The 13,810-nt window shown below is 42.5% G+C and overlaps 1 protein-coding gene across 1 annotated transcript in view; it reads right to left on the bottom strand.

The window, feature by feature from the left end:
- Window positions 1-13,810, bottom strand: part of CATSPERE (catsper channel auxiliary subunit epsilon) — a 54,394-nt gene that overhangs the window by 40,008 nt on the left and 576 nt on the right. The window contains exons 2-8 of the mRNA XM_081188163.1: window positions 10,005-10,053; window positions 9,517-9,590; window positions 5,789-5,861; window positions 3,835-3,917; window positions 3,555-3,579; window positions 2,016-2,093; window positions 1,317-1,432 (exon numbers count right to left, since the gene is read on the bottom strand). Coding sequence (XP_081044289.1) covers window positions 1,317-1,432; window positions 2,016-2,093; window positions 3,555-3,579; window positions 3,835-3,917; window positions 5,789-5,861; window positions 9,517-9,590; window positions 10,005-10,053 — 498 coding nt within the window. The remainder of the gene's footprint in view (window positions 1-1,316; window positions 1,433-2,015; window positions 2,094-3,554; window positions 3,580-3,834; window positions 3,918-5,788; window positions 5,862-9,516; window positions 9,591-10,004; window positions 10,054-13,810) is intronic.

Genomic DNA, 13,810 nt, shown 5'->3' with positions numbered 1-13,810 from the left:
AAATCATCATGAAAATTCATGGCATTTTAGTTTTAACTTCTCCTACTAAACACATTTTTGTGTGCAGTTTTGACTAATACACACATTGTTGCAATTTATCCTAATACAATGCATTTTTGTATTTCATTTTCATAACTATATTCATTTTTATGTCCACTTTCTCCTAATATATGCATTTTGTAAACACTGTTTTATTGGAGATCTGCATACCAAATTTCAAAAACTGTACAGTAAGTGTGAATTTTGAAGGGTGGCTGTGTTTCAGTTCACATATTGTTTTGTCCCACACCATAAGAGGTGTCATATAATCGTGGGTGGCTCATGCAGGGTTTATATCTGGCCTGTGTTTTGCTTATTGATAATTGGGCTCATCTCAAGAGCAGTCCACCTGGCTGTGAAGGCATGGCTGCTGTCTGAATAGGGTTGGAAATGGTGCCTAAGAAACCGCTCCATAGCACACACCCCTTTTTACTGTTACACCAGGAGGATCAGCAGTGCATGTGAGTTCTGCCCACTAAGCTGCTTGCTGGTGGAAGATGGACTTCTCTCACCTTGGCTTCCCCTTCTTTGGGGGACTAGGGGGTTGTGCTAAATTCTTACCTTCCTCCAGCCTGGTGGAGTCAGAGTTTGAATTGCAATTTATATATATATTTACATATACCTCTTTAAAAAAGATTTTTGAAAGTGCTTATAAGATTAAGACCATCATCAGAGCTAGCCCTGTGAAAAGGGTAGGAGATACCCCCCTCATTCTGTGTCTCACCCCCACCCATTTGAAAAGAAAAGAAAAGAAAAGAAGAAAGAAAGAAAGAAAGAAAGAAAGAAAGAAAGAAAGAAAGAAAAAGAAAGAAAGAAAGAAAGGTTGGTGCCTAGGAAAGAGACATAAACTGACCCCGCCCCAAAGTGGAACTCCGGAAAGATGATGCTCTCACTGCAACCCACAGTGGGGATCTGAGGGCGTGAACTTCCCCAAACTTATACTGCCTATAACATTAGTTATTGGTATGAGCTTTCGTGTGCATGCACACTTCTTCAGGAGAAGCATGCACACGAAAGCTCATATCAATAACAACTTAGTTGATCTCTAAGGTGCTATTGGAAGGAATTTTGTTATTTTGTTTAGATTACAGCAGACCAACATGGCTACCTACCTGTAACTATAATGTTAGTGCCTCACATCAAATATAACTGATCTGTTGAAAAAATGCTATGAACGGAAAACTGAGACACTGTATGTACTTTTGTAATTCAAGAAAATATTTAATTAAAACGATTGTTTAAAAAGACAAATTCAGAAAAATGTAAATGAGCAATACCCGTCATCTGAATATTCTGAGTCTTCCGATTCTCTGCTGTCTTCACTGAGGTGAAACATCTTAACTGAAGGTGATTGTCCCAAATTCAAGAACTGTCTGGAAAGTGTCTTAGAATGCTGTTTAGAAAATGGAATGAGTTGCATATTTTCAAAATTTGCTTATATATATTTATAGTCTTATCTGTTTTCATATCTAAAATGCTATCTTTGAAATAGGTACTTCCCAGGACCAGGCTCAAACCTGAAGTATTAATATTAAATAAATATGATATTGACATTCCTTTCAGATAATAATTCTACATGTCAACAATCAATCAATTGGGTTGGAAGTGACTGGGATAGCTATCTTGGACCAGAGGAAATTTTAGCTTCAGTGACCTGCTAGTGAAAGCAATTTGTGACCTTAATACTTTAATAAACTGGGCAAACAAATTATACTAAAAGTTGCTTTAAATAGAAGGTATGATTATTTATTTATCTAAAATATTTCTATACCATCCTTTGGCAGAGCTTCCAGGACAGTTTATGAAAAAATGAAAAAATACAACCAATACATAAACAACGTATTTTAAAGTTTAATTAATACAATTATATACTGGTGCAATTATTTATTTGAATATATAGCCCTTTGTTTCCATAGGAATATGGATACTTCATTACTTCCCATTTCAAGTTAGTTTATGAAGGGAGGATAACATACTTCTGGTGGTCCTTTCGCAGTATGGCTCATTTCTTTACTATCAGCATTTTCTGGGTCATAAATCCATACAACCAGAGTCTGGCAAATAAAAAATGAAAAATTTTGCAAATTTTGATGAATTTGAACAATACTGTTTCTTCCTGTGAATTATAGCCATTTTGTGTTATAGAACTATATTAACCATGTATGTAAGCTGACTATTTAAAAGCAAATTAATAGTCCCTGTTTTAAAGTTTAAAGTTTTATAAGCATTCAGGGAAATATGATTTTCCTATAACAAAGATATCCAAGTGCAAAAGTACTGAGAGTGCATTTCATGGCTGAAAACAGGTGCAAAGAGTAACTGAGATAACATTATGTTTTTAAGAAAAAGACATCAGGTAATTCTATGGTTTAGTAAAGTCACAGAAAACAGGATGTAGTGATGAAAATCTCTATTAAAACAATATATTGCCATTTTGAGTATGGAGCCATAATTTAACCAATAGATTTGCTAGGTTTAGCATAAAAAATTAATAAAGATAGGAAATTAATCTTCATAGGTGGAAAGGTGAGAGGGTATGGAAGAAGGGCTCATCCTTTTCTGGAAGGAGCAGCATGGGGCAGTTTGCAAAGGGCTGTCTGCAAACAGGAGGAAAAAGGCATGCACAGCCACACAAAGCAGACCCTTTTGGAAGGATCAGTTGCATGCAGGATGTCTGCAGCCAATCATTCAAAAAGACACATTTCCCCCCCTCCTGATCAGGTGATGTGGGAAGAATAAACAGCTGTCTTTTCAATGGGCTTTCAGACAGACCATCCCTGCCACATTTGAGCCTCCAGAGTGGACTGTCTGAAAGCTCTTTGCAAATACCAAAAGTTTTTCAAACAGTGCTGGAAGTCCCTAAAACTGGGACTTCAAAGTTTAAGATTCAAAATGTTACATGACTCAGTCATGGCAGAAGTGTGCTAGGAATCTATTGAACAATTATGCACTGAATTGCCACCGAGCCAAAAGATAACAATTCATTAGATCAACATTACTGGGATAAATGCATTATCTTTCTAATGCATTCATATCACCAATTTATCTATAAATAAATCCATTAATTGTCACTATACATATATTCTGAACTCCAGTTCAATCCTAAATGTGTGTTTCTAAAAAACAAATTCCTTTAAAACAGAGGTGGTTAACCTTTCACCCTCCAGATATTGCTAAACTACAACTCCCATCATCGCTGAACATTGACCATGTTGGACAGAGATGGTGAAAGCTGCAGTTCACCAATATCAGGAGAATCGCAGGGTAGCCATCCCTGCATTAAAACAAATGGGTCTTGTTTCCCAAGAGTTTGATTCTAAATTTCTGAGAAGTAGTAATATCTCCTAGCTAGATGTGGGGATGTGCTGCTGATGGTTGCAAAGAACCACTAACTGGTACTGGGCATACAACAGAACTGATGGTTATGCAATTTTGCAAACATATTTGAGATTGGGGCGTGTATTTAGAATCACAACATAAAGCAATAAGACACATACATATCTCAGAGTTCTTACCACATGAGCGCTATGTAATGATGATCTACAAAGTAAAAAAACTGAATATTTAGTGAGCATAAAAAAACTTCAAAAAATGGTCAAAACAAAGATAATTTAGGAATGCTTATAGCAAATGAATGTTGTTAATTCAACTTAATACATCTGCTTAATACATCTCCATTATTGATACACATATACATTATCATGTTTAGTGTGTATAATGAGGAAATGTTCTCAAAGAAAAAATGCAACTGTATGCAATTGAATATATCATGTTGAAAAGTATGTTTCATCTTACCTTGTGAAGGAAGTATACACATACCACAAGAAACAATCTAAATCAGCATTTATAGTCAAGTAGCGTTCCCTATCCTGAAATGTCTAAAAGGGAAAGGAAAGGAAGTTAGATATTTTATTCTGTTGCAAATGAAATAATTTTGCTTTACAGTATAAGGAGTTTGAAATCCACTGGTGTCAGTAATCTTGCATTTCACATACTGTAGCATGTTACAATTCTGTTTTGTCTACAAATTTTATCTACCGTAATTAAGTCACTCATAGTCAGAGTAGACCCACAGAAATCAATGGACTTAAGATAGAAACATACAAAGCTGCTTGTCAGACCACTAACTAAGTAGCTAAGAACTGTCTACGTAAATGGTGTTTATGTAAATGGCGTTTCTGTGTGCTCTAGCTTCCATCACGGTGCTCCGTTGCACCAAAAGCTGTTTAGCCATGCTGGCCACATGACCCGGAAAGCTGTCTGCAGACAAATGCTGGCTCCCTTGGCCTGAAGCGAGATGAGCGCCGCACCCCATAGTCATCTTTGACTGGACTTAACCATCCAGGTGTCTTTTACCTTCACCGTCTACTATAACTGGTAGCAGCTCTCCAGGGTTTCAGGCAGGAATCTTTCCAGACCTGGAAATATAGAGGACTGAACCTGAAAGCAAAGTATATGCTTGATTCGCTGAGCTATGGCCCATTCCCAACTTATTTCACTGGGTCAACTTATAGTATGATTTGGTCAATTATTAATTAAATTTGTACACAATCCCAAGAAGGATACAATTGCCTTTTTTGCCTGTCCTCCAATAATACTTTTGTCTTATGTCCTATTTTGTTGTCTACATTTCTTTTTCTCTTTACAGAGAATGACAATTTTCGGCCCTGGAAGGGGGTGGAACAGGCTTATGTGTGACTGCTGATGCACGTAGTGACCTGAAACACAGCTCTCTGTGCAAACAGGGAGTTGCTTTACTACATCAGAAGATGCAAGGAGAAGGGTCAGTGAATGATCGTTGAGGACTACGGTATACCCTTAAGATAACAGAACATGTGGCCTGGTATCTGTTCTGCCATCAAATCTCATAATGTGTTCTAACACTGGCTGTTAAGTCGCTGTATGAGCTTAATCAAATTTCCCCCCTCTCTAAGATGAAAAACCACCAGTGATCTATCTTTCTATCTGAATAACAAAGCAATTAATGGACTGAGTCAGTTCCAAATGGAAGAGTATAATACTTGAGTGGTATAAGTAAGTGCTATATGCCAAGAACATTTGATCAAGTCCTAGAGGTACATCTCTAAGACATCAACTAAGAACTTGTTATCCCTTTAGTTGATAGTTTCCTTTGATGGTCTTGAGTATTTCTTATGTTGTCCTATTATTTTATTTTTGCCTTTTTTACTGTAATTCAAATCTCAGATGTTTAAGATGAGCAGAAAACATTTAAATACATTTTAAAAAACCTTTTCAATATCCAGAATATACTCTCTTTACGTGCTTGCTCAAAAGTTAAGTTCCAACTTATGTTTGAATAAGATGGAAGTAAATTGTTGGTTCTGGGTCACAATTACTTTTTGAAGATACATATTAAAAGTGGATTATATAACATATATATACGCCACCACTCATTTCACCCTACTACTTGAGCAAGAAAAACTGTAGGTTAATTTTGAATAGGGAGCTACTACTAGCTAATCACTGTTACAGACGCTTCAGGTTACAGACTCCACTAACCCAGGAATAGTACCTCGGGTTAAGAACTTTGCTTCAGGATGAGAACAGAAATCGTGCTCTGGCGGTGCAGCAGCAGCAGCAGGAAGCCCCATTAGCTAAAGTGGTACCTCAGGTTAAGAACAGTTTCAGGTTAAGAACGGACCTCCGGAACAAATTAAGTTCTTAACCCGAGGTACCACTGTACCACAGTAGTAATTCAGGAACTAAACAGAAACTATTCACAACTTACCAGAGACCCCCGAATCTTTGGTTTAACCATATGAGTTCCAGCAACTGGACAATTCAATTCTGCGGTACGTGAACTAGCATAATAAAAAATAAGTAACATGTCTAGTGTGAAGTTGCTTAGCACTGACAATATATTATAGCCCTAAATATATGTATTAGTTATAGAAAAATATATTGATCCATTCAATTGTAATTTGGTCCTCTTATGTTTTATGCATTTTATAATCAACAGCTTTAGCATCATATTTCCATATTTGCATTGATAAACCTCCACTCAGATAATTCCTAGCATTTTAATATTACAAAGTAACAGAGTAATGCTGCAAATTGCAAATATCCCTCTAAACAGGGGTGCTGGGTATAGGGGGCAGAAGGGGCTTCAGACCCTCAATATTTTGGGGCAGGGGGATCAGCCCCCCTCAATACTGAGGGGGCGCCACCCCCACCACCGGGTGAGTGCTCATCACCTGTATATTGTGGGGGCTGACATGCTCTGTGTGCCCCCGCCCAGGAGCTGGACGGGGACAGGGACGAGCGAAGGCAAAGTTCATCCTCCTGCCCCCCAGCCTCTGCCCAGCAGCCCAGGAGGCTGGGACCAGTGAGGCACCACTGCCTCTAAGCCAAGGAAGATGGGGAAATAAAAGCATGATTATTCATTCATTAAACTATATCTACCATGCATTGATCCACATTCTGTAGACCCTGAACAGTATGACAAGCTCCCTGGTACTAAGCAAACTTGGACAGTGCTGCTAACCTTCAAAAGTTCCATCATACCCAGTATGCAGCTCAGAATGAAGAGGCTTATTGCTTCCCTTTCTATAGGCCCAATTAGAATGCTCTTAGATGAAGGAAGAAAATCATTATCTACATGGATGACACACCGCAGCTCGGGGGGGGGGGAGGAATAAACAGAAAAGATACTCAAGAAGCCCCCAGACTATAACCAATACAGGAAATCAGAGCAAAGTCCAGCAGATGGGACCTCAGTTAAACTGCCAAAGGGAATTGATGGATATTGCAACACCCCTTAAAAGGTTTGGAACTGGCAATATTAATTTGACCAATAATAAATATAATAACTCCGATGAGACCCTGGACATATTTTCCTTTAAAAATAAAATTGACAACCCCACACTTAGAATGGGACCAAGATATTGATTATTCCACCAATCAGTCATGTCTCAGTAATGATCAACCTGGTCTGCCTACCACAGGAAACACCTGCATCTGCCAAATCCGATTCTATAAGAGACGTTCCCAGTACTTTTGACTCATTTTTTCCACTCAGATTTCTAACTCTGACCTATTAGCAGGCCTGACACAAAATCCTGTCACCGAGTGAATGATTCAGATCAGATCCCAGCTTCACAAAGCGGTGCAGGGTTGGCTGGGATCGGAAGATGCGTGGCTATTGCATGCCCTGCCATGTCCTCACCATCAGGGAGTTGAGCCCTTTCCACACATTCTTTTTAGGATCAGGAAAAGAAACAGTGGGAACAACTAAGCCCTTGTATGTCATTCGAGAATGGAGGCAACTATCCGTTGTTGGACCCATAACCTAGGTTTAAGGTGCCATTTATTTATGAATATTTATTGAATTTTATAACAAATAAAGATACAGATCTCAATCATCATGTTATATACCATTGTTCTCCCTCCCTCCTCTGGATTTCCCTCAACTCCCCCCTGCTGAGTTATTTAGCTTTATTTATTGTATCCTGCTTTTCTTATATAAAAGTTCCCTTATCATTTCTCTAAAATATCTGTTACTGAAATAAAGTTGTGAACGTTTATTCAAACCCTGCCAGTGAATCCAGTCCATTTTGTTGTTTCTGCAAATAGACTGTAAATGGTTCCCAGACTCTTTTGAAGTCCTTTTTGTCCTCTTGTAGTTTGTGTTAGCTTAGCCAATTCTGCACAGTTCATCAATTTTTCTTGCCATTGTTCCTTTGATGGTATTTCTTCCAATATTGTCCAATCAAGATTCTTGCCACTGTTGTAGCATACATAAATAGTATCCATTTTTCTTTTGGCAGTTCTTGGTTTGAGATACCCAACAAAAAGGCTTCAGGGTGCTTAATAAAGTTCATTTTTTTCAATTCATTATATATCATTTCCCAGTATTTTTTAATACATTTGCATTTCCACCATATATGATAAAATGTTCCTTCCTTTTCCTTACATCTCCAGCATCTGTTATTTTCTTTCCTAAACATCTTTGCCATTTTCACTAGGAGAATGGAAGCAGCTACCTATGTTCAGTTCCTTTCCAACCCTCAATGGCTCTCCAAGAGACTTCCATTGGCCACTCCTGAGTGGCACCACTGGCAGTCAGGAGATGGAGATCCCAGGGTGTTTGATCTCAACTGGGAGAAAGCCTAATTGGAGCCTCCTGAAAAAGCCTTCTTTCCATCTGCAAGTCACTGTGGAAGAACCATAACACCAATAACCTCCTGCAAAAGGACTTTTCTTCATCACAGACCTAGTCTAACCTTTATCACACAGCTGTGACGCAACAGGGTAGAAATAATAAACTCGTGCTAGGAGCCTCTATGACAATAGTCTATTATCCAAACCATGATTATTTAAAGGACAATTTGTGTGAACGTATCAACATTTTAACATTCCTCTCCATGTTTCAACGTGGCAGTTTGTCTTCTGTGTGTAAAGGTAAAGGTAAAGGGACCCCTGACCATTAGGTCCAGTCGTGGGTGACTCTGGGGTTGCGGCGTTCATCTCACTTTATTGGCAGAGGGAGCTGGCATACAGTTTCCAGGTCATGTGGCCAGCATGACTAAGCCACTTCTGGCGAACCAGAGCAGTGCACGGAACCCCCGTTTACCTTCCCGCTGGAGCGGTACCTATTTATCTACTTGCACTTTGACGTGCTTTCGAACTGCTAGGTTGGTAGGAGCAGGGACTGAGCAATGGGCGCTCACCCCGTTGCGGGGATTCGAACTGACAACTTTCTGATCAGCAAGCCCTAGGTGACAAATCTTTTTAAAATCAATAATCCACCTGCTCTATGGGTCCAGAAAAATTATCTGTTCTCCTTGTTAACAAAAAAACATGGATTTCAGTAGTAGCAAATTCCATTTTCTTCTTTCCTTCTCCACACTCCCATATTTTCCCCCCCGCATATCCCTCTCAGACTGCCTCTGACAGAATGTTTTCTAACCATGTGTAACCCTAGGCTGTTTGCAGAAGGGGCTAATAAGAAGATCATTGAATTTTTCACTGCCCAAGTCCAATAACTTTTCAAAGGGGGATATTGTTGTCCTGTAACCACCATAAAGTGGGGAAACCTTTTCACTGAGTAAGCAAGCTTAGTAGGACTAGTCTGATCCCTAAAGGGACTGTATTGCCTGAAGAAGGGAGTGTGAGATTAGGGGCCTGAATCTATACTGTGGGTGAAAGCCCAATAAAGTTGGAGTTAGAATCATAGAATGTAGAGTTGGAAGGGACCACAAGGCTCATCTAATCCAACCCCCTGGAATGCAGCAATATTTTGCCTAATGTGGGGCTTGAACCCATAACCCTGAGATCAACAGTCTCATGCTCTACCAACTGAGCTAATCCCAGCGTAGACAATATAGCATGTATTGTCTTCAACTGGGGCTCATGTTTGAGCATACTCCCCATGGAGCACATAGAACACAAGGCATTCACTATTCCACTCCCCCAGAACAGCCCCACATCTGTGTTACACATTTTTGCATTCCTTACCTTTTATCATCAATAGTACATAATACGGAAAATTCCCATTCAACAAATGAAGGCCCTTCATACACTAAATGTATCTAGACAAAGAAAAGATAACTTGGAATCACTCAAGCCCAAAGCTGCCAAAATGACTTTAATCAAATATTGGGAATCCTGGCACAAATTATTGTGTTGGATTTCTGCATGAATTGGAATTCAGCAGTGAATTCTCCAGCCTACTTTTGTAAATTTTTGAAAGCTATGACAGTGGAATGACCAAATTCTGGGATGTTCCTTGTTACTAGGGATGGGTCATGGTTTCCCACTGCCCCCACCAGACCTCCCTGCCCCTCATAAGGGAGAAAACTGGGGCAGGCAAAAGTCACTTGACTTTCGGGGTGGGAATGAGTAAAGTTACAGTAACAAGGTGGTTCAAGGTTTGACCCAGTTCTACTTGCCAAATTAGATCTTAGCCTATGTATGGACAGTAGTCTTAAACATGAAGTACTTACACCAGTTCTTGCAGTAAATAGAATATAATGCCCTACTGAAGTTTCATATCTGAAAAGACAGTAAAAAACAAGGTGCTCATTAACAAAGGCAAAACTCTTCATAGTTTTTCGATGTTAATGAGCACACGCACACCTCTATACTATACATGCAGTTTGTGATTTAAATATCTTGGCTTCTTTGAGGAACCCTGGTTTGATCAATTACTGCTAGATATTCATTGCTTCCTTAAAGAATTACTGTATCCAGCTGTCTGCTTTATCTGTTGGTATCTGTTGGATTTTTTTGCCTCTTTCCCCTGCTCAGGTATGAATTGAATAAACCAAGAGAAGCAGAAAATATTTGAAGGTCTCTCTGCTGATCTCACAGGATAAAGCAGTCCCAGGGATGTCCTGGGAGGACATCCCAGAGACCACTGATCCTTCTCTGAGGGTAAAGTGAGAGGTCTGTTGTGAGAGTTCCCACACTGCTGTCATGGAAAATTCTAGTCCTTGCCTTCCAACACTACAAGCTCCAGTGTTTGTAGACGCAAAGAGGGTGCATGCTGAGGGTAGTCTGGTGATGGCATGTTGCCAATGAATGGATCCATAGCATTCTCCGTCCCCTGAAATGCATCTGAAATGGGGGAAATATATGCCAGCCCTGTGTACATGCAGTTTCTCTTCCACTGGAAATAACGAGAGGGAAATTGGCTGCAAAAATAAAAACCAGAAATAGCCGGAGGAGGGAAAATTCCACTCTGTCCTCACTTCTGCCATACCAGCACAAATATGGCAGAGAACTGGATAAGATAGTTTGCCTGCTTTCAGTTCATCTCTGCCAACATGGTAACATGGTTCTGTTAATAAACCTATTCACTATAGACAAATAATGTATCTTAGTAAGGAGTCAGGTCCTAACATATCTTAGCAACAAAGATCTCCGACCCCTGCAGTGTGAGTGTGTTTGCCAGACGACCTTCCCTTCACCTAATTTGTCAGCCGCCTTCCATGTCGGAGAGTGGGCACATTGGCTGTGCTCACTTTCACTATGCCCACCACTGGCATGCAACCCTCGGAGGGGATTCCAAATGGGGCTCTCGGACTGAGAAGAGTGAGCAAACCGAAGTACAGTGGTACCTTGGGTTACATACAGTAGCGTAGCGTGGGTTGTCAGCACCCGGGGCAAGGCAAGTAATTTGCGCCCCCTAACCCGTGGATTTTAGCACTCAAGTGCGAGCGCGCCCTCGGATTTTTCCGGTAACACTTGACTTTATAGAATCATAGAATCGTAGAGTCGGAAGGGACCCGATGGTCATCTAGTCCAACCCCCTGTGGTGATGATGATGATGATGATACATTTTATTTATACCCCGCCCTCCCCAGCCAGAGCCGGGCTCAGGGCGGCTAACACCGGTAAAATTACAATAGAAACATAATGGGGGGAGGGACCAATTTAAAATACAGGTTAAAATGCAATTTGAAAAGCAGCCTCATTTTAAAAGTAGCCCACAAATCAAAACTGTAAGGGGAGGGAAGACATAAGGGTCCCACTGAGTCCAAACCAAAGGCCAGGTGGAACAGCTCTGTCTTGCAGGCCCTGAGGAAAGTTGCAGGACCACGCAGCTGTCCCGTGCGGGGATCGAACCTGCAACCTTGACATCCCTATTTCCATAGGGTTCGGGTTTCCGAGTGGCTAGGGAAACCAAGCTGGATGGGGAGGGGAAGCCACAAACATGAGTCTGACCAAACTGCGAGAAGCAGTGGAAGACAGGAGTGCCTGGCGTGCTCTGGTCCAGGGGGTCACGAAGAGTCAGACACGACTAAATGAATAAACAACAACAACAACAATAATGTATGAAGTTACATTGAAAGACCTACATTGGCTCCCTGTACGTTTCTGAGCACAATTCAAAGTGTTGGTGTTGACCTTTAAAGCCCTAAACGGCCTCGGCCCAGTAGACCTGAAGGAGTGTCTCCATCCCCATCATTCTGCCCGGACACTGAGGTCCAGCGCCGAGGGCCTTCTGGCGGTTCCCTCCCTGCAAGAAGTGAGGTTACAGGGAAGCAGGCAGAGGGCCTTCCTGGTAGTGGCACCTGCCCTGTGGAACGCCCTCCCACCAGATGTCAAAGAGAAGAACAACTACCAGACTTTTAGAAGACATCCGAAGGCAGCCCTGTTTAGGGAAGCTTTTAATGTTTGACGTATTAATATTTTTTGGGAAGCCGCCCAGAGTGGCTGGGGAAGCCCAGCCAGATGGGCAGGGTATAAATAATTTATTTTTATTTGACACCCCCCAAGCCAAGGAGATAAGTAACTCTACAACTTCACAAGTCATCTGAAGGGAAGTTTTTTTAAATGTTTCATGTTTTATTATATTTTTATCCAAGGTGACTGGGGCAGCCCAGTCAGATGGGAAGGGTATAAATAATAAAATTATTACTATTATGGAATAGGGCGTCTCAATTTTCTTTGATGAAATGTTGCAAGGTATTCCGATTAATGCTTTTTATAGGATATTGGACACGGTGCGAGTTTATGGCTGCCAAGTATTGGCCTGAAAGGAAGCGCAGCCGGCGTCAGAGAACTGCTGGAGGATGGAGCTTGCAAGTGTTAGAATGCAAAACGCGGACAGGTTCAGGCACGCAAGAAGGTGGGGGAAAGGGGAGCCCGGATGGCTCAGTTTAAGAGCACGGCGCTGATAAGGCCAAGGTTGCAGGTTCGATCCCTTGTAGGGGGCAGCGGCGTATTACTGCATTGCAGCGGGTGGGACTAGATCACCCTCGGCTCCCTTCCAGCTCGACAGATTCTATGAAAGCACATGGAGCGCGGAAGTTGCATTGCAAGTAGTACGCGGGGGGGGGGGGCGCAAGGGTTGCAGAGAGAGAGAGAGAGAGAGAGGGAGAGAGAGAGGGAGGGAGGGGGGAACTGGCCCTCCGCTGGACAACTGACCCGGCCGGGCTCTGTTTCCCAGGGAAGCAGCAAGAAGTTGCAATCCAAAGTTGCAGAAGCGCCCTGCTCCTTCTTCCGCGGAGGGAAACGCTCCTGCGGAGGCGAGAGGCAGCGAGGAGGCGACGAGGTGAGGCTTTTGTGAGGTAGGGAGAGGAAAGACGGGGGAGGGAACCCAAGGAGGATTTGCACGAGAGGGAATGAAGGGGAAATGCGCCTCCCCCGCGGAGCACTTTTCCCCGGGAAATGCACGGGGTGGGGTCGTGGCTGATCCGTGCTGCGCGCTCGCGTCATGCGGCCCAAAGTGCTGCAGGATCGCCAATGCAAGACCCCCTTTTAAAACCTCCCCCTCCCCCAGCTCTGGAAAAAAAGGGGGAAGGGAAGGGAAGGGAAGGAGGAAGGGTATGGCGTCAGGGTGCGGAGGCTGCCCGTGCCCGGCCAGGCGTCGGTGGCGGCGTCAGCGCTGCTGCAGCGGCTGCTCCTCCTGCAAGCAGTGAGTGGAGCGCAGCCGCAGCGGCGGCGGGGGGGGGCGCCAAGGCGCAAGGCTGGCGGTGGCGGTGGGGAGCCCGTCGGAGGAAGGAACTTGTCCCTTCCCTCTGGACTCGCGCCCCCCGCAGATGTTGCGCCCGGTGCGGCTGGCACCCCTGGCACCCCCCACGCTACGCCACTGGTTACATACGCTTCAGGTTACATATGCTTCAGGTTACATATGCTTCAGGTTACATATGCTTCAGGTTACAGACTCCGCTAACCCATAAATATTACCTCAGGTTAAGAACTTTGCTTCAGGATGAGAACAGAAATCGTGCTCCGGTGGCGCGGGAGGCCCCATTAGCTAAAGTGGTGCTTCAGGTTAAGAACAGTTTCAGGTTAAGAACGG

The sequence above is a fragment of the Podarcis bocagei genome (assembly GCF_964188305.1).
Source record: "Podarcis bocagei genome assembly, chromosome: 3".
Classification (NCBI taxonomy): domain Eukaryota; kingdom Metazoa; phylum Chordata; class Lepidosauria; order Squamata; family Lacertidae; genus Podarcis; species Podarcis bocagei.
Note: the sequence above shows the minus strand (reverse complement) of the source record. Positions and strands in the feature narration are given on the sequence as shown.